Source organism: Rhagoletis pomonella, unplaced genomic scaffold, assembly GCF_013731165.1.
Source record: "Rhagoletis pomonella isolate Grant_MI unplaced genomic scaffold, Rhpom_1.0 Rhpom_scaffold_00003, whole genome shotgun sequence".
Classification (NCBI taxonomy): domain Eukaryota; kingdom Metazoa; phylum Arthropoda; class Insecta; order Diptera; family Tephritidae; genus Rhagoletis; species Rhagoletis pomonella.
Genome location: NW_023458557.1, coordinates 78,665,915 through 78,685,095, shown reverse-complemented (window position 1 = coordinate 78,685,095; position 19,181 = coordinate 78,665,915). Strand labels below are relative to the sequence as shown.

At 36.8% G+C, this 19,181-nt stretch overlaps 4 protein-coding genes across 6 annotated transcripts in view; 3 read left to right on the top strand and 1 right to left on the bottom strand.

The window, feature by feature from the left end:
• The window catches only part of LOC118735589 (homer protein homolog 2-like), a 54,702-nt gene extending 39,465 nt beyond the window's left edge, over positions 1–15,237 (top strand). The window contains exons 1-8 of one of the 2 annotated variants that reach the window (XM_036465420.1): positions 12,541–12,727; positions 13,365–13,653; positions 13,719–13,779; positions 13,848–14,196; positions 14,273–14,351; positions 14,415–14,690; positions 14,750–14,887; positions 15,026–15,237. In XM_036465420.1, coding sequence (XP_036321313.1) covers positions 12,723–12,727; positions 13,365–13,653; positions 13,719–13,779; positions 13,848–14,196; positions 14,273–14,351; positions 14,415–14,690; positions 14,750–14,860 — 1,170 coding nt within the window. In that variant the 5' untranslated portion in view covers positions 12,541–12,722 and the 3' untranslated portion in view covers positions 14,861–14,887; positions 15,026–15,237. Of the gene's footprint in view, positions 1–12,540; positions 12,728–13,364; positions 13,654–13,718; positions 13,780–13,847; positions 14,197–14,272; positions 14,352–14,414; positions 14,691–14,749; positions 14,888–15,025 lie in introns of those variants that run through there. The other variant, XM_036465419.1, reaches the window with a different exon arrangement.
• On the bottom strand, positions 1,390–9,256 carry LOC118735583 (liprin-alpha-1). 2 transcript variants are annotated; one of them, XM_036465404.1, is made up of 17 exons: positions 9,100–9,256; positions 7,961–8,237; positions 7,800–7,901; positions 7,433–7,672; positions 7,305–7,376; positions 7,154–7,240; positions 6,923–7,090; positions 6,727–6,846; positions 6,525–6,665; positions 5,350–6,285; positions 5,077–5,288; positions 4,606–5,010; positions 4,324–4,526; positions 4,135–4,242; positions 3,271–3,590; positions 3,091–3,207; positions 1,390–3,013 (listed from the first exon to the last, which is right to left on the bottom strand). In XM_036465404.1, the coding sequence occupies exons 2-17, from the start codon at positions 8,207–8,209 to the stop codon at positions 2,924–2,926; spliced, it is 3,570 nt and encodes a 1,189-aa protein (XP_036321297.1). In that variant the 5' UTR covers positions 8,210–8,237; positions 9,100–9,256; the 3' UTR covers positions 1,390–2,923. The 2 variants fall into 2 exon arrangements, with proteins under 2 accessions (XP_036321297.1, XP_036321298.1); XM_036465405.1 differs by having other exon boundaries at positions 6,537–6,665.
• On the top strand, positions 14,976–16,985 carry LOC118736389. The gene is made up of 2 exons (XM_036466484.1): positions 14,976–14,990; positions 15,026–16,985. Exons 1-2 carry the CDS (start codon positions 14,976–14,978, stop codon positions 15,689–15,691), a joined length of 681 nt encoding a protein of 226 aa, XP_036322377.1. The 3' UTR covers positions 15,692–16,985.
• Positions 15,814–19,181, top strand: part of LOC118735587 (gonadotropin-releasing hormone receptor) — a 47,709-nt gene continuing 44,341 nt past the window's right edge. The window contains exon 1 of the mRNA XM_036465415.1: positions 15,814–15,892. The gene's annotated coding sequence lies outside the window, so the exon portion shown is untranslated. The remainder of the gene's footprint in view (positions 15,893–19,181) is intronic.

The following is a 19,181-nucleotide window of genomic DNA, read 5'->3' as shown; positions in this document are numbered from 1 at the left end:
AACACTTCGAAAGTCACTAAACTGATCAGACCAAGTTGCTGAGTTTTCAGGTTTTCTTGCTAAGCAAATGAATAACTTTGTAAAATAAATAAATTTTACTAAAAAATTAATTGCAGTAATCTGATGCAATAAAGTCAACGTAAAATAGCTCTTATAGAATAGAGACGCCGATTTTCAATCGATAAATTCGAAGATCGATTAATCTACATATATTTTTTTATGATTCGATTATTTATACTCGTTTAAAAATGAAGAATGGCAGTTTCATACATTTTAACAAGTCCTCGAAAAACAGTTAATTGATTAAATCTAATTTTGATTTATGAAGTTTTCGGACTTGCGATTTATTGCGGTTCGTTTCAGCAATCTACATATTTCCCATGCAATGATTTCTTAGAAAGAAATTAAGAATTTTGGTCCAATATTTGTAGGGATGCTGCTGAAGTAACCAGTTCGACACGCCTATAAATTAGCGCTGCCGTTTTTAAATCGATCAAATCGAAGTTATAATTATCGAGTCCTTCATAATCGAATTCATTAATCGATTAAAAAATTGAAAACCGAAGTCGGAAATTTTTCCGTCAATTATACCTACGAAGAATTTTGATCGAATATTTGCGGGATTGCTCGTAGATGCGGCTTTTAAATCGAAGACCAATCAATCTTAATTGATTATAAAAAATTGGGCATCGAAATGCGATCTTTTTACTTCAATTAGTTCTTATCATTCAGGAATATAGTAAGAGAAAAAAAATGTTTAAAACTTTTTGATAGCACAAAATTGCTTTTTAAATTTTAGAATTTTTTTATACTTTTTTTAGTTTTTGAAAGAAATAATAATTACCAGGAAAAATTAACTTAGGAAAATTTACCGCAAAAATCGCTGTTAAAAATATTCTCAAATTTATAATTTTTCGTAAAAAATATTTACTCGAAATTTTAAGTTTAAAAACTTCCAAGCTTTCTGGTAAATCTGTTTCCTTTAGTCAACATTTTTTTCAAAAACTTCCAAAATTTTTTAATTTTTTTTTGTTCTGGCGTCTCTAATATCTCTGCAACATTTCTAAAGTATAGACCCACCGCTTGGCATGGAATTGAAGTTTTTAAGGCTTTAAATCAGAGTTGGCCACTTCATAGGCTTTATAGGCATACATTTGATAGCGTAAAAGCGTTCCATGGCCAACACTGATACAAATTTTTCGATTAGGAATCCACACGAGGGTTTTCAGTTTTGGAGCTCTGCTCTTACGGATTTCTATGATAGTGCAATGTATGAATGGGTACTAAGGTTGTGAAGGCTGGCATATGACGCTTACTTATGTAAGTATTTATTTGTGGGATTGTTTAGTTTTAATTTTGTTTTCTTCACTTTCACTTTATTTTTATCTTATAAAACTGCAAAATACTGTTTCTGTTTTTTTTTTTTTTTTATTAGAACGAATGATTATATGAAATTGAATGTATGTGGGAAAAAGGCAAATTTAACTAACTTAAAAACTTAAAAAAGAATTTTCTTGAGCAAGCATGCAAGTGTTTAGAGAAAGAGAGAAAAGGAGAGCAAAACCATAACGCTATCAATACTCATGATCTGTATTTGGCAGAGCGCGCTTTTAGTCTGTAGAAGTCTATATAAAATATATAGAAAGCTTGTAACGCTGGAAACACGGTGCCCATTAACGCTCATGCCCAAGCTTCCTATAGATTTCATATGAGCGCGCGCAGCTTAAAAGCTCTCTCTAGCCGTCGCTGCAATAAAGTGAGTCTACAAGGCAGAAAATAGCGCATGCTAGTTGAGAGAAAAGTTTAAGCTGAAGTTGGAGTGGTTTTAACAAATACATACATTTTTGACATATGTATACACTTTTCAACACTGCAACGGCCAAATAAATAAAAAATTGTATTCTTTTAAAATGCTTTATAAATAAACAGTTTTATGGATATGTTATATTATAAAGCATTTCATTAATATTTTACATTTTATGAATAAGGCCATTAGTGTTTTACTTTTTAAACTTAGAAAATATGAAAAAAAAGGTTTTAATTATTATTCAGGCAGTAAAAATTGGAATAGGAATTAAATAACCGTTGTAGAAAATGTTAACGCTGTTATACTTAATATTGTTTTTGAACTCTTCAATGCAAATTGAACATAATAAAATGTATATAAGTAAAAAATGATTTTGAGCTCGTTATTATGCATGCATTGAACTTGATCTTTTTTGCTTGCAAAGTGGCAAAACATTTCAAGCAATCATGTATCATATGTGTTAGTGTATGTGTGTTTGTATTTAAGTAATTTATAGTTATGTCTTGTCCGCATATACCTGTTATTGGGCCCGGACTGCACTCGGCTTTTTACTTTAGCATTGACCACAACATTTCCACTTACTTTTCTTTACCGTTTTCGCTTTCTTTACATTGTGCCTCTTAATATGGTTATATGTTTGTATATGAATTTCGTTAGAATACTTATTTGTAAGTATATGTATGAATGTTCTGTTTTTCTGTTTAGATTTGAGACGCTTAATAAAAAAGGAAATATGAATACCAAAAAACATTTAGCGTACACACAACTGGATCACGGCATATCATTGCAACACATGAGACTTTATCAACGGATTTGTATATGTAGATGTATGAAATTCGGTAATTTACTATACTGGATATTGTTCTTTTGTTTACACATTTACGTTTAGCAAGCGCCATGCGGCAGCGCTCATCTAAGTATGTACGTATCTGTGTGTGCATGTATGTTTGCTAGCACACGCGCTCATTCATCAAGTGTTTATGTAGGGCGATTAGTGACTGTTTGTTGCATTGCATGTGGCTTACTAGTGAGCGGCATTGCAGTCGCTGCTGCTTATACTGTGTTGAATTTACTATTTTATTCCTCAGCCATGTCGGCTGTGATACCGTAGGCGGATCAAGAATTACTATGCTGTTCATTTTCGAGCCTTCGATCTGTGGCGATTTGCAGCAAATTATTGAATTCTTGATCTAAATTGTGACGTGCCTTGAATAAAAAAAAAAACAACGAAAGAAGTAAAAGGGCGACTCGCAAAAAAAAGAAAAATGTTGGCAAAAACTTACTTGTGCGTTTTGCGTTGGTATTTGTAAGGCCAATGCCATCGCATTAGAATCAAAACCCTCATCTAGTGCAACAAGGGCGCCATGTACGCCTGACTCTAGTAAATTATTTGCATATTCCTATAAAACAAAGCATAAAAGTTGCGACTAATTTCAAAGTCCAGTATGCAAAAAAGGTCTAACCTTTAATCCAATGCTGCATACCCAGCGTATAACGCGATCGTTGCTCCACACTAGCACATCGCAGAGCCCGTTTTCCGACATTTTACGTCTATGCTCTAACTCACTGCGATCATAGTTGAGCCTCTTCAAACACGAAATTCCATATTGCAGACTAGTACGATGGAAACTATCCACCATTTTAAGTTGACCGCGCAAATCTTTTTTCGTTAGATGATCTAACATGCGCGCATCTACCAAACATTCCATGAACGTGGTACGATATTGCGGGAGGCCCAGACCAGGCAACCAATAATTGCCGATCCATTCGTGATTCATGTCACCTGAAATAATATTTTTTTCTTTTAAGATATAATTAAATTTTTTTCTATAGCTTTAAACCAAAGGCTGTACGATAGGAGATGAAATTAAACCCAGATTTTTTAGAGTATACATACAGCGACGAACAAAAGTATTGACATAGTGATTTTTTGTTTGTAATATATGAAAAGTTGTTTATTCTAATTTCGTTTCGATAATCTTTTTATAAAAATATAGTTCATACTACAGCAAAAAAACATAAAAATAAAATCTCTAAACTTTGTGCAAAACTCAGGAAACTTTAATAAATTTGCATACTAATTTGCAACTTTCTATTCAGATTTTTTCAGAAATATTCTAAGTGTGCAGTTTTATATATATTTTAATGTGTAACACTGAAAGATTAGTTTTTACTTATTGCGGCTTAAATGTCACTTAGGACCACGATTTTCTTCTGATAGCGGTAATTTAGCTGAGGGCTGATCTCAGCTCACAGGCCAATGACAACAATTTCCACTTCCCGAATATCAAATCAAAACGAAATATTTTTACCAAAATTTTACTTACCAAAAGCCAATGTTGTACGTGACGTTTGAGGCGCTGATGGCGAAGTTAATGAAACCATTTCTTGTATGGCAAGGCGAAGTTTAAGTCTATGCAGTGGATTGCTAATGCCTGCAAAAAATTACAAACCAATTCCACATATTTAGATCGAAAAAAATCGTATATATAAATTTTTTTTTAAATGCAACATACCTATTTCCCGCTGTATTTCCGTGTCACTCAATGCACTCATAATGGCACCCGATTTAACATTTGCTCTACAAGCTGCAACATACCATGCTGGCATGCCAACCCACAGCTCCAGCCAGGCAACAATGGTGGGACCATTCCATAAAGCAAACGGTGTGCCGGCTTTCATCGCTTCACCAAGTAAATCATTTCTATAGTCGTGATCCCTTTAGCAAAAAAATAAAATATAAGATATAGTTAAACAAAATTTGCATTACTTTTATATACTATCCAAAGTCTACTTACTTTTTCTGCCTTCCATAATCCACTGAGGAAATTTTCGATCCTGGCATGCTACTCATGCGCGGCACCATACCACCAGTTACGCTCATTACATCATAATTCGATTCACCTTCACTTAGACCAATCGACAAATTGCCAATGGACATCATGCTGGTCGAACCATCAGGCAGCGTATCTTTAACACCTTTCACTTTATCTTTCTTGCTGAAAAATCGGCCTAAACTCGATTTGATACCCTTTTTCTTTTGCACCGCTGAAGCGACGTCACGTCCCACACTGGTGGTAGGTGTTTGCAGCATTGTCATTGAGCCCATTGTATTGTAGTGACGACTCAGCGATTCCTGACTGCCATAACGCGAACTTAACGGCGAAAGGCCGTAGTTACTAAGTTGTGGCAAGGCCACATGACTTTAATAAAATACAAAAGTTTCAATTAAATAAAAGAAAAGAAATAGTTCGCAGGCAATGGCATACCTTGAGTGATCGACACCGTGATTTGGTGATATGCCCACCGAACGTCGTCGTAATTCCTCTTGGCTGTGTGCCAACGCCTGCGCAACACGCTCAAGTCGCATCGATCTAGCGGTGAGTGGCGATGCGGCACCGCCTGAACTCGAATCGCCAGCAGCAGACATGCCATGAATATCATCGCGCGACATATCGCTCGACAAAACAGGCAGATTTAACTACAACACAAAAAATAAAGTTTACCACCTTTTATACTTAATTTTTCCTTGGAAAACTCACCGTATGATACTTCTGTAAGAAATCTCTATTTGGGCTATTCGGTGTGCTACGCCCACTCATAGGTGGACTTTGACGATCCATCGATCGGCCGCGCGCCAACAAATTTACATGTTCCAAACTACCCACACGTGATTCCAACTCTTCCGCGCGCGCCTCTGTTGATTGTTTCTCCTCTTGTATCAAACGAATCTCATTATTAATGGCATCCAATTGCTCTTGCAACATCATGGCGAGTGTTTGAGCGTCCGCATGCCCAGATGGGGACATTATATCGGAGGCGGCAAACATAGCAGCAGCCGCCGCAGCCTCGCTATCTTCGCATTCGGCAGCTGCTGCAGCCGCTACCGCGGCAGACATTTCGTACGCTTGTTGGGCGTGTGCCTGTTGCAGATTTTCCCATTCCTGCTCGGCCATAGAACGTGCTATGTTCGCCTCTTCTTGCATGCGCGATTTGCTACGCCGCAACGAATGCGTATCGAAACTGGCATGCGAGGTGCTGCGCGAGAAGGCACCGCCGTCGACGACGCTGCTTGGCGATAGACTGCGTGTTAATGCTTCCGTTTGCTGTATATTATAGGCAATCTCTTGCTGCAAAAGCTGGCGCTTGAAATTCTCAATTTCTAGGCGTGTCTTCGATAATTCCTTCATAATTTCACCCTTCTGATGGTGTAATTCCTCAGCCATTTTACGCGCCTTCTCCAACTCTTGTGAAAGTGTATTCTTCTCGTCTAGTGCATGCATACGCTCTTTCAAATGTACTTGCAACCGCTCGTTCGATTCGGAAAGCAGTTTGTCCACAGTGGACGACAACCTTAAATTGTGCTCTTCGTTCATTTTTAATCTTTGGTTCAGTCTTAAAACCTCTGCGTTCTTCTCGTCCAAATTGGCCTCTAGACGCTGTATGCGATCTTCTGCTGAACCATGGCGTTCCTGTGCCTGTGTTTAAAATTATGTAAAAATGTAAAGCACGAATTAATTGTAAGCGACAAGTTTTAAATAGTGAAACTACATAAATGACGGGCAGAAGAGGATACAAATTAAAATTTTTGGATTCTACTAACAAACATATGTACTTTTTATGCTAAAATCAAGCGTCACACAAACAAACAAACGCAGCTACATACATACTACACATCACATCACAGCACATTTGTAAGTAATTCAATCGCGCATACCTTATTTCCTACCTTTGTCAAAGCTTCCATGCGAGCTTTAAGTTGCTCTTCCATGTCAGGCTGTAATTTTGCCTGCTGAGCTAACTTTTGTTCAGACAACTCCAATTTTTCTTCGATTGCGCAAATCTTCTCTTCATGTAACTGCAACGAGAATATAATGAAGTTCTTAAAATTACTTGATTTACCAAAATCGATGTCTCACCTTAATTTGTGCTTCTTTATGGCGCAATTCTTGCTCCAGCTTCTCATTCAAATCATGCAATGACGTCGATTCACGTTGAGCGTTCAAGTACCGTTTCTCCAGGGTAGCGATACGTTCTTCCTGTAAGTGTTTAAAAATTGGTTTTCAGTGAGACAGGAATATTTGATGGATAACACGGTCAAGACATTTCACATACCTGATCTTCCTTCTGTGCAACATTTTCTCGCAAATCTCTTTGCAATTTCGAACATTGCTCATGCGACTTGCACAATTCTTTTTGAGTTCTACTTAAATTCTCCTCCAATTCGCAAATTTTGTTGTTCAAATCTGAAACTCGCCGCTGCCATTGCGATAGTTCCGCGGTCTGTGGGATGAGGAATGGGGTTGAAAACTATACTATTTCCCTAATTATTTAAAATCGCCTTACTTGTTTTTCGATTATTGTTTGCAGCTCATGCGTTTTTGCAGCATAATCGTTTGCTTCATTCGAATCGCCATTCAGTCCGCTACCGGCCTATTGAAATGTGGTAAGCAAAAATTAGTTACAAAACGCTTTGAGTAAAAACTTAAAGCAATACCTTCTCATTCACACCATTCTCATTGCTAGCATCACGATTGGCTTGTATTGCACCAGTTTTATATTGCTGAAGCTAAACGTATAAAAATGTATAACACATAATATAGTTGCTGCTGAAAATGCATTCACCTCTTCTTTGGTTGCGTTTAATTCCTCTTCGAGTGAATTATTTTTTTCGATTGATAAGCGCAGACGTTCACGCACTTTTTCATCCAACGCTTTATGATGTTCAAATAGACTCTTTAATGCTTTTAGTACTTCTACTTCACTGGAGACGCCGCTTTGAGCAGCTGCCTGCCGTTTCACGACCGTCATGCGCAAAGAACGTTCGTGTCGCGCCACCAAACATTCCAAGTGCTCCAGAAGTAACTGAAGGTAAGAGCACAGGATTTTGTTACTACCAATATTTAATATTTATGTACATACATATGTATTTAAAATTTATTAATTGTTTGAAAGCATTTTTTTTTTTTTTTTTTAATTTAAGGGGTTTTACCCGTGTATTGTTCCGTTCAGCTTTCAGCTCGCCTATTTCTTCATCACGCTCAAGCAGCGTTTCGCGCGCCTGTGTAAGTTCCTTAGTTAAAGTTGCGAATTCCTTGAAATTTTAGGTATTGAATTAATTTCGTTTAATACATTTTACTAAATTTTCCTTACTTGAGGTAAATTAGCATTTATCTGCCGCTGTAAGCTGTCACGCTCTTTTTCCACATCATGCAATTTTACTTCCGATTCACTGAGCCTCTCCTGTGCCTCACGCAAACTGTCCATTAATTTGTCACGTTCGTCCAACATGGACACCATTAGCTGCTCGAAATTGGCATCTTCGCCGCTAAATTGTGAGGATCGCTGGGAGATGCTATCCTCCGAAATAGTTGGCATTACGTCGCACATCATATTCCACATTTTAATTTCTCACTCACACGCAAAAAAGCTGTAGACGTTATTGAATACGAGTGAAAGGCATTAAATTTAAATTGTAAAGTAGCTAAAGGAGTTACGATCCCTACATTAGTCTTGAATTCAGGTCATTAAACTATGCTGCACTATAATAGCCTGCAATAATTATGCCAACTACAACAAAAACTTTCATAACGATAGAATTCTGTTGACGTCATGGTAAAGTGACCAAATACTTTTGATATCACTGATAGCGAGAGGCTTACAGAATTCCTCATTGCATAAATATAGTATGTATGTAAATGTGCATATTACATATGATGTAGGTAGGTGCTAATATATTTTCTAATGTATGCACTTTATTTGCAATGCAACATATTTTACGCATAGCGAGTTTTTAGCAACATAGACTCTCTCCAATTAGCATATACTAGTCAAACTGCAAGATTGGCACTACGCCCATTTCTTTTCTTTACAAATTTCGATATCTTGCAATTTTGTCGCAATTGCAAACTGACACATTTTCAATACATTTCATACAAATGAAGAAATATTTGCTCCTGCACCATCGATACAATAATCATCACCATTCCCCTACCGTCATTTCCTATTGGAAGTTTCTACTGTCATAGATAACAAGCATGAGCATCCCTTAATCGCCTACATACAAGGGCGTTGTAAAGCCTGTGCAGATTTACTATAAAATCTTTCAGCCATTTATGTCCTTAGCGACCTAAGCAAAATAATGTTTAAATTCGTTAACTAAATCAATTGGACATCTTAATAGCGGCTGCTGGCAACAAATTGGTCCAAGCCCAAAAATTCCTATCAGCAAGCCCATGTCATATGTGTGTAGGTAGCAGTTGTGTGTAGCTACCGCTAATGCTTCAACTTGCCCGATCTGAACGTTTCCCTCGCTGCATGGAACTTTTTGCGCTTATAGCAAGCAGCGTTTGCACGTTTTTCACAGTTTTCCAACTATTTTCTTGCAAGATTTATTGCTAGAATTAACATTAAAAATTGTATAAGAACCACCGTCGCTATCGCTGCTGTGCCGTTGCGAAAAATTGACAAATGGGTACACACAGTACACATCAGTGTTGCAACATCATGCCAATGCAGGGTTGCATGCCATTGTAACGTAAGTGTCAAAAATTAAAAAATTATGATATTTTAAACAAAAACCTGCTGCTAATGTATATGTCTAACATATCTTCAGTTCACGATCTGTTTATATATACGCGCAAACAAAGATCATTCTGTTATCGTTAGAGTTTTCACTCAAAAACAATTTGTTTACATATTTTAAGTATGTTTGCAACACTGTTTACCAAAACTCATTGAAAACTCTGTCGTTCCAATAAGAATGTGATAATCAATGTCACTTCCAAAAGATTATTGGAAAATCGTTATCGATACCAAATTAACAGATATGTGCAATTTATTCTAGTGGTCATCACATCGAGTTTGGTACTTGGTAAGTCGATATTTTGATTAGGGTTGGGTTACAGTGGCTAAACACGACGAGCATATCCGCGCACATGCGCGGCTTGTGGCTCATGTTCGTCGTTTGTAGGGCGGTTTGAGAGCGTGCTCGCCAAAAATAAAAAAATTTTGATTTTCAGCGAGCATGCCCGTCGTTTGTAGCGTGGTTTGCGAGCATCGCATTGGAAACAAAAACAACAACCTCACTTTGTGTTGATGCTTGCAGTGTGCACATCGCGGATAAATGCATCCAAGCCATGTGCGTTAATTGAATTTTTGATAAATGAGGCTAAATTACTATATGTATATGTATGTACATACATATAAGTAAAATATAAATAAATTTAAGTAACACATACATAAAAACCCCTAAGTCATAAGTATTTCAATTGCATCAACCGCGTCTTTCCATTCCATGTTTACGCTTTGAGTACAAAATCACTTATGAGCCGCTCGCCGTCTGTAGCAAACGACAGCCAGCATGTTGGCGCACATGTGCGCGGATATGTTCGTCGTGTGTAGCCACTGTTACGAATATTCTGATTAGTTAGAGCGCGTTCACATTACTCGGTACGATATCGGATGGACATTTTTGGTTTTTTCCGTAAGTATATTGATCATATGAACATATTTCAATTGGGATTTTCACATTAGTGTTGCATATACGAAATCGGAGCGGATTCATTACGGCTTAACGCACTGCAGTAAGACCGGTCAGTAAAATATGAAAATTTACTGCACACATTTTTACAACGTACAAAAAACAAGAAGAAGAAAGTAAGAAATAAATGAATTAAAAGCTATAACGTGTTTGGTTTCGCCAGGGGGTATTTTTGTTAAATGATTTATGGAATTTTAAAATTTAGTTTCGTGCACTGCGGCTTTTTTTTTTAACGTTTTTCTACAAATCACATACCAAAAGTATCCTACAAGTGCCACAAGTGTGCAGATCAGCGCAACACCGAATCATTTCGGTAAACCGAAAGTACCATGGAAAAATTGCCGATCCGATGTCATACCGAGTAATGTGAAAACGTGAACCAATTATGCCAGCAGCGGAATTGTGACAATCGCTGACATAAATTTCCATCGCCAAAATTCTCTAAATGAAAATTTAGTGGGGCCTAAAAGTACGCAGCTTGGAAAAGTAACAGATGCAATGTGTAAGCTGGCCATATGAGGGGCATGTAACTAGTGGTTGCATGTTATTAGTCGCACCAGCTATTCTTTTGGCGATTTTTGGCGATCAAAACAAGCGATAGCGGATGCTGGAATCCGGATGAAGATCGCTCTCTCATTCTTAATGCGCTCTCCAATTTCACTTCGAGTTACGTAATTTGCCAAACAAAAATCTTGAGATCGAATTACCTCATTTGTTGGTAGCTGAGATCTTATAACTATGCGAATTATAGGGAATTTACATGAGGTGATTTTTCAGGCAAAATTTTAGTTGAAAGCAACAATCGCCTGGTGTTAAATGCCTTTCAACTAACCGCTTTAAATGAACTTGGCCGGCTTCCTAATTCCGTTCAACTTTTCATTCAACTAATCGCCTATGAAGTTTAAATCATTTAAATTCCCTATTTCGAATAAATCGCTGACATCTCTAATTCTTATCGGAAAATTTATCGATAAAACTGGTACTTCCCTGCAAAAGCCGTTGGACCATGTAGTCTATGTGTGGTAAATTGGAGTACTTACAAAAGTGTTCCGCTGTCATGCTGTAGCGGCCCAACTCCTGTCTCTGCGCCAGCTTATTGTTTGTTATCCGATCACTGCTCGTGTTTTAACGAAATATGATTGAAGTTGAGCATTTGAAAGCACATTTGCATATCTGGCTGTAGCTGAACGTGTAGAGATGCTCACTGTTAGTTTTTACCTCCCAGCATGTTCGGGTTCGAATGCCGTCAGAAGCAACATGTAATTTTTAATTTTTGTCTTGGTTTTTATTAATTTCGAAAAAGCATTTGAGAAGTGAAAGCGTGTACAAACGAAAAAATATAACAACAATGCCATTGTTAATATGCTGGAGTAGTTTTGTGCTACCCTGATGTAATGCAGGGATGGAGTATATGGTCCTGCCCTAGGACATCGCAATGTTAATTGGACCATATTTTTTATATGAATTGTGGTTAATTTTGGAGTACTCTTTGGTCCTTAGGGAGTACTCTTTACACGCATGCATGGAGTAGTCGCGATTTTTGCAGGGTTTTTCTGAGTACGAAGAGCATGAACCAATTTTAAAATATTAATATTAAAAAAAATCAAAAAAATAACATTCAACTTTAAATATCTATAAAACTAGAAGGCCCCGAAACCTGAAAGTGGGTATATTTGAAAAGCGAATGAGCCCAGTTTTCCAATGACATAGTCAAAATTTGTCGCTCCGGTTATCGTAATCTTCCCGAAAGGAGAATTGTGTTCGTTTAGAGTTATGATCCGAAGTGAGTTTTTGAACTGCAGTCATTTTGTTAGCGAAATGAACGATTTTTCCCCTATTTTGAAGAAGCTTCCCTGAGGAACCCTGTAGTCGGTTGTTATTCTTTGATCTTTCGAATTAGAAAGATGCGAGGTATCATGCTTCATTTGTACCAGCAAACAAAGAACGTAAATGTATTGCAGCAAAGAAGGTAAATTTATAAGAAGGGACAACTCTTCTTATAGATTTACGTTCTTTGGTACCAGTCTCAAACTAATCGACGATATTCGGAACATTTTCCTTTGATTTTGTAAAATTATCTTTTTACTACCTACCGACTACCCAATATTCATGGCGGCGAGTTGAACAGACTTTTAACATTTTTATTTTAAGGGAAAATAAAAAAATAGTTTTGGCTATTTTCCCATACCGGGTAGCGAAAATTTATCGATAAAAAACGAACACACAAGACTATTATAACAGTTGCATACTATCGACGATCTGGTAGCGCAGTAATTGTTTGACACCAACACTAGAATAATTGGAAAAATCGAAACCGAAAAAATTTTCGCAAAAAGTTGAAAAAGCCGCAGTTTTCACGACCAAACAAAGAAAATGGGGTAAATATTGTAAAATTATTGATGCGACTTATAGGTATTTATATGGAAATTAAAAGTGCCTTTAAGTAGAATAGTTTAAAACCAACTTGTAAGTGGGTGCTATTTGCTGCTTTTGTAAGTGTCCCCACCCGTAGAATGCCGAATTCGGCCAAGCCAGACCTCAAATTAATATGGAAAAAATTGAGAAAATTCTATAATTTTATGCGCGCCACACGTACACAGAATTAATGTCCAGCAAATAAGGCCTTTGGCTAATAAAACCGATATTTGCAGTAAGTTCACGTTTGTGAGCCCCGAAATACGGCAGACGTTTATGAAGGGGCGGGAGTCGCTTTGGGATTTCCTATTTTTATTTTAATATGTAAGCTACACTACAGGAGCGCTATTAATGGCAAGGACATAAATTAAGTCCCTAAACCGCAAAGTTGCTTTTGGATTTCATGGCTACATGTGAAGAGTTGATGAAGTTACTTTAATATATGCACACACGAGATTTTTAATGTGCGATTAGTGGCTACTTAGCTAATAATATAGTAATAGAATTTTTAAGTGAGTAACTATAAGTTTAGTATATGCGAAGGTATTTTTGTGTTGAAAGTAAACAATGTTGATAGCATAATACGTTTTCATCATCCAGCGAGCAACCGATTTTCACCTGCCAGGCTCATGTCTTCCACATTGATCCGAAGACGAAGCGTACATGGATTACAGCCAGTATGAAAGCGGTCAATGTAAGTTTCTTCTACGACTCGTCCCGAAACCTGTACCGCATTATCAGTGTGGAAGGCACAAAGGCCGTTATTAATTCAACAATAACGCCTAATATGACGTTTACTCAGACATCACAGAAGTTTGGACAGTGGAGTGATGTTCGTGCCAATACGGTTTACGGCCTGGGTTTCGCATCCGAAGCTGAACTGACAAAGGTACAAATGTATAACTTAAACGGTTTATTTCATGCTTAAAAACCTGTTCGTACACATATTTTTAGTTTGTGGAAAAGTTCCAGGAAGTCAAAGAGGCAACCAAAAATGCAATAAAGGCAGCAAATGGTATGTTTGCGTAAATCTAGTAGATGATTGCGGGCAATTTGAGCCACTCCGTTTTGCACTTGTTACAGGTTCCACCGCCGTTACGCCAACCACGTCAGCTAATACATCACCTATTTCGTCGCGTATGCAACAGAACGATAATACCGCCATCGATCCGCATACTGTAGAACCACCAAACATGTCCAATACGAATACGCAAAATGCAAATCCAGATAGTCCATCGCATAAGCTGCTGCCTGCAGCGGAGTCGAAGCAAGAGATTGCTGCAGGTGCCTCACCATCGCCTGCACCCACGGCGGTGACAGTATCCTCCAGTGGCAGTATTGTAGGTGTGCATACAGGAGGAAGTGCTGGTGCTACTGGGGAACAGCAACTTAAATACGAGAATGAACGACTTAAAATGGCACTAGCTCAAAGGTAAAACAATAATTGCAACCAAAAAAAAAATCTCACCGATAAATTTTTTTTCTTTGTTTTAAAAATTTCACACCAGCTGCGCTAACGCTAAAAAGTGGGAAATCGAACTTGCAACGTTGAAAAACAACAATATACGCCTGACCAGTGCATTGCAGGTACTTTGTAGCTCTTGATCTCGACGTCTATTAGTTTATTTACATGCATTTCATTAATTATAGGAATCCACCGCCAATGTAGACGAGTGGAAGCGTCAACTGCATACTTACAAGGAAGAAAATATACGATTAAAACGTGAATTGGATGTTGTTCGAGTTGGTGGTGGTGGAAGTGTAATCGCTGGCGCTTCAGGTGGCGGAGAAATAGCAGAAGATTTACGGCGTGAAATCGGTTTATTGAAAGGACGCATCGAATCTTTGGAGAATGAATTAATGAGCCAAGAAATTGAATTAAAAGCCGCAAATATGAGCTTACGCGATAAAAGCCTTGACCACAATGTAAGTAATAGCCAATGTTATAATGAGTAAATTTATAAAACCAACAAATTATATTTTAGCAAATGACGAAGCTAAGCGAGCTGAATGCACTATTTTCCAAGCACATAACGGAATTGTTTAGTGTACAAAAAGACATGGAAAATATTATTCATCCAGCAAAAAGCACTTGAGATAAAGATTTTGGCTACTATAAAAAGGTAAGAGTTGGTCGGAAATTTGATTGTAACTCCAGAATTTGTCGTGCATCGAGTTTTTCTTTCTAGTGTTTAAAACTATCTCCTAAGCATGTACGCCAATCATGTCACTTGATAAATATTTTTTTATTTCTTTTTAAGGTTTCAGGTGTAGAGCCACAGTTACAACATCAGCAAACGATCACCATCAGAAAATACGTTGGTGCCTCAAGTACAGGAGGTAGCAGTGCAGGTGGCGGTGGCGGCATCGGCGTCGGTGGTGACACAGAAAGCACTCTCTCCAATGTTACATCAATTCACTCACAATTGCAATCTTTCAACGAACAATGTGATGACGCACAACAATTTTACAATAGCAGTAAAATAAATCACCAACAACAGCAGCTGCACCAGCAGCAGTTGCATCAACCAGGTGGTAGTGATAAAATCATACGACCACAAGTATTACGTGCAATGAATAAACACTCAGTACTACTACAAGAGCTACATCAACGACAACAGACGCAAGCTGCAACAAGCAGAAGTACAACGCTAGCCACGGCAGCAGCAACAGCTACTAACTTGCAACACTTGGTTGCAACCGGTTGTACAGCACCATTGACTATAACTACAAATACAGTGACAGCAAATATTGGCGCTGTTGGTGCTGGCGCAGCAACTGTTTCTGCCGCCGCTGCAGCTGTGGTATCGCCTAATAAAGTGACCGCTAACGCCACCGCCACTGGCAAGACTGCAACCATACTTGTTTCGAAATCAAAAACTAAAACTGGTTTACCGCTACTACTAAAAAACTCGATTAACAATTAACAACAATTGGCGACATTTTGTGAAAACACAAACCAAAATTTGTAGCTTAATCTTAACAAGAAAAGAATTTTTCCAATCGTATTGAATTGTGGCGAGACAGATGCTGAAATGACGTAAATCAACGACCGATAAACCTGTGCCCAGTATTTAAGAATTTATATCCATACAACAAACATACATCATCATTATATATACACACACGTACGTACATACATTACATATTTGCATTTTTATATGTATACTTTACATGTTTATTTTCGTTGTGCAATATTTCTTAAGTACATATTTTCTATGTTTATGTCTAACGAATGGTGTGCGAGAACATAACCAAACGCGCAAATGTAGTAAAATTTTAAGTATATACTTCTAAGCAACGATTTAAATGCGTATATATAGGCTGCCTGCTAGTTGAGACCGTTAACTAACCGCTTCAATTTGGCTAATATTTTCCTTAAAAATTTAATACGGCGTCAAATATAAGCCCAGTAAATATTTTAATATATTCATTACATTTGAAAAAAAGCGTTAACGCAGATATTACAATTCATTTATTTTGAGTCACATTTAAGTAATTAGTAGTTAAATGGAAGAGTATTGCAAAAGAAAGGCAGCTATGCAAATAAGTGTTTACAAATTCATGAATTTTCAATACAACTCATTTGGACTTGCAATAAGTAGCAAAATGCAGCTTGTTTACTATACACAATTTTGAATTTTGTGTTTTGTTAAAAACACATTCAAAAACTGAAATTTAACAGCTTAAACGCATAGTTGACGTGGGTAAAATTATCGAATTATCTATACGTATGTATATCGAATACTACGAATACCCTTAAAAATTTTTACGTTTACATCATATAACATAACTGTATTAGTTGAAAAAATATTCATTATGCATATGCAACTAGTAAGAAATTTTCCAAAAAAAAAACAAACCGAAAAATCACAAACAAGCATTGTAGTAAACGCAAAGGTTAGTAAAAAAATGTAAAATGAAACAAAATAAAATAAAATTATTAAATTTAAACTATTTGTATTGTATATGAGTGTAACTATTGTAACTGTATTTGTTAAGTTTTAATTTATTCGTAATTTACTTGTATACCTATGATAATTCAATGACTTCGGCCATGAAAATTTGTGCGAAATGCACTGAAAATGAGATGAAAGTTGATGCTCACAACGCAGCTAAAATTTAATTGGAAAAAAATATTATAGTTGCCGTACTTTTTGTATAATTACATACTAGAAATGTTTGAAAAGTATATAGTGTGGGAGAAAAATTTATAAAAAAGAAAACAAAAACTAAACCATGAATTACTTACATGCATTACATATGTAGCTATATTTTAACCAATTGACGATACCAGTGTGCGACCGTTCCAGCCATGCATTGCATAAGCGTCATGGCTGTGTTTCCAACGGTTACACGAAACGATAGACTTCTAACTTCGAATAATAAAATTAATTAAGCAAAAACAAAAGCAGAAACAGAAACAGAAACATAAAGGAAGTGCATTCACCACTGACCACACAACCACGAATTGCGATGAATCTCTTGTAGCAATAACCTTATAATTAATTAATGGATTAATCGACTATATACAAACATACATCCATACAATACATACATAAAAATTACATAGATACACGTGCAGAATAAAATGAAAAAATTATACATCAATATATAAATAACAAACACACATGCGCAAATCATACATACCATCTAAATATAAAATAACTATATTAAATTTAATAAAAGAATATACAATACATACATACAATGATACCTACTAAATACTAGTGTGCCTTTTATTTATGAAAGAAAAAAATACCAGAAATGTTGTGGGAGTTCGGAAAAGAGGGGAAATGAATCCGAAGCAACAGCAGAAGAAGTGAGTAAAATTTACGTAATTTACGGGTCTACGTAACCGGAACGACCCAGATTTATATCTGGCCAAGGACTGTCACTCCAGCAACACTCCCCAAAAACCCTTTGGGGAATTTGTATGCTGCTACAACAACAACAACAACAACAACAGTAAACTTTTGGTTTCTTTCTTAGTTTATTCCAAAGCTGGTGCTGATAAGGATTGATGTCAGCTTTGGTTTGGACAGTTATATCCCGGCGATGACGCGAGCTATTTTAGCCGGCAATTTACATATCGTTCGTATAGTATGGAAAGGGAGTATCTCATATCGTCGCTGTAATGCAAAAGAGCCACAACTAAATTTTCCATACTATACTAACGATATATTGATTGCATTCTTCGGTGGGTAAGGCTGCACAACTTCCCTCTCTTACTTTCATTAGCGGCGAGGTTCAGGTGACCATGAGGAGGCATTTGCGACTTTGCAAATATATGCAATTTTTATACCCGAGCGCACTTAGGCACACGGGTATATTAATTTTGTTCACATAACGGTTGTTTGTAACAGCCAAAACGAATCGAGATAGATATAGACAAATGTATACATAAATGCTCAGAATGAATAGAGAAATCGATTAAGCCATGTCTGTCTGTCCGTCCGTCTGTCCGCCCGTGTACACGATAACTCGAGCAATAATTGAGATATCTCAACGAAATTTGGTGTGTAGGTTTCCGTTAATCCAAAGTAGGTTGGTATTGAAAATGGGCGAAATCGGACTGTAACCACGCCCACATCCCATATAACGGTAATTTTCGGAAATACGAAAACTGCGATATTTTAGTAACTGCTGAAGATTATTCACTCAAAATTGATATTTGCAACAATTTTTAGACGAAAAATAAGAATATTATAAATGTTTGGCAAATGGGCGTAGCCACGCCCACTTATGGTTACATGTGTATATCTTGGTAACCGCTGCACCGATTTCATCCAAACTTGGCACAGTTGTTGGGATTGGTATAGCATAACAAATGAATGAAATACGTTTATGGTAAAATTTTGGAAAATGGGCGTGGCACCGCTCACTTATGATCACATATATGTATATCGGTAACCGTTCTACCAATTTATACCAAACACGGTATTTTTATTGTGCTTGCCACATAAAAGCAAAACGTTGAAAATTATTGAAATCGGACTAAAATTACGGCCGCTTTTCATATATCGGTAAATTTCAGAAATGCTTGAAATTTCAATACTTCGAAATTTAAGGATGCTAATTTACTCAAAATTGATACACCCCGGCTTACCATCTAGCGGTAGCTTTCCGAAAGGTGGAAAACATATATTTAATACTTGCGCCGGGTATTTAATGTTCGGCTCCGCCCGAACTTAAACTTTCTTACATGTCGATGTATAAAGTATAAAATTAAGTTGTGCGCATGTGTACATACTTGACGTATCAAGAACGTTTATTAAATAAATAACGGAAAAGAACTAAACAATAAATGAAAATATAAATGAAACCTAAAACTTCTTACGGACACAGTCGATTTTATTTAATCTAAAAGCTTTCTTCATTATAGTAAATACACTTAAGCTGCAAATAATGATCTAT

Bases quoted from the DNA above. Each gene is read 5' to 3' on its own strand.
- LOC118735583 (XM_036465404.1), bottom strand. From the start codon at position 8,209: ATGTGGAATATGATGTGCGACGTAATGCCAACTATTTCGGAGGATAGC. The intron at 6,286-6,524 runs GTATGCGCGATT...TTTTAAACACAG, and splicing joins TGACAAAGGTAGGAAATAAG to GCACAGGAACGCCATGGTTC. The intron at 4,527-4,605 runs GTAAGTAGACTT...TTTTTGCTAAAG, and splicing joins GATTATGGAAGGCAGAAAAA to GGATCACGACTATAGAAATG.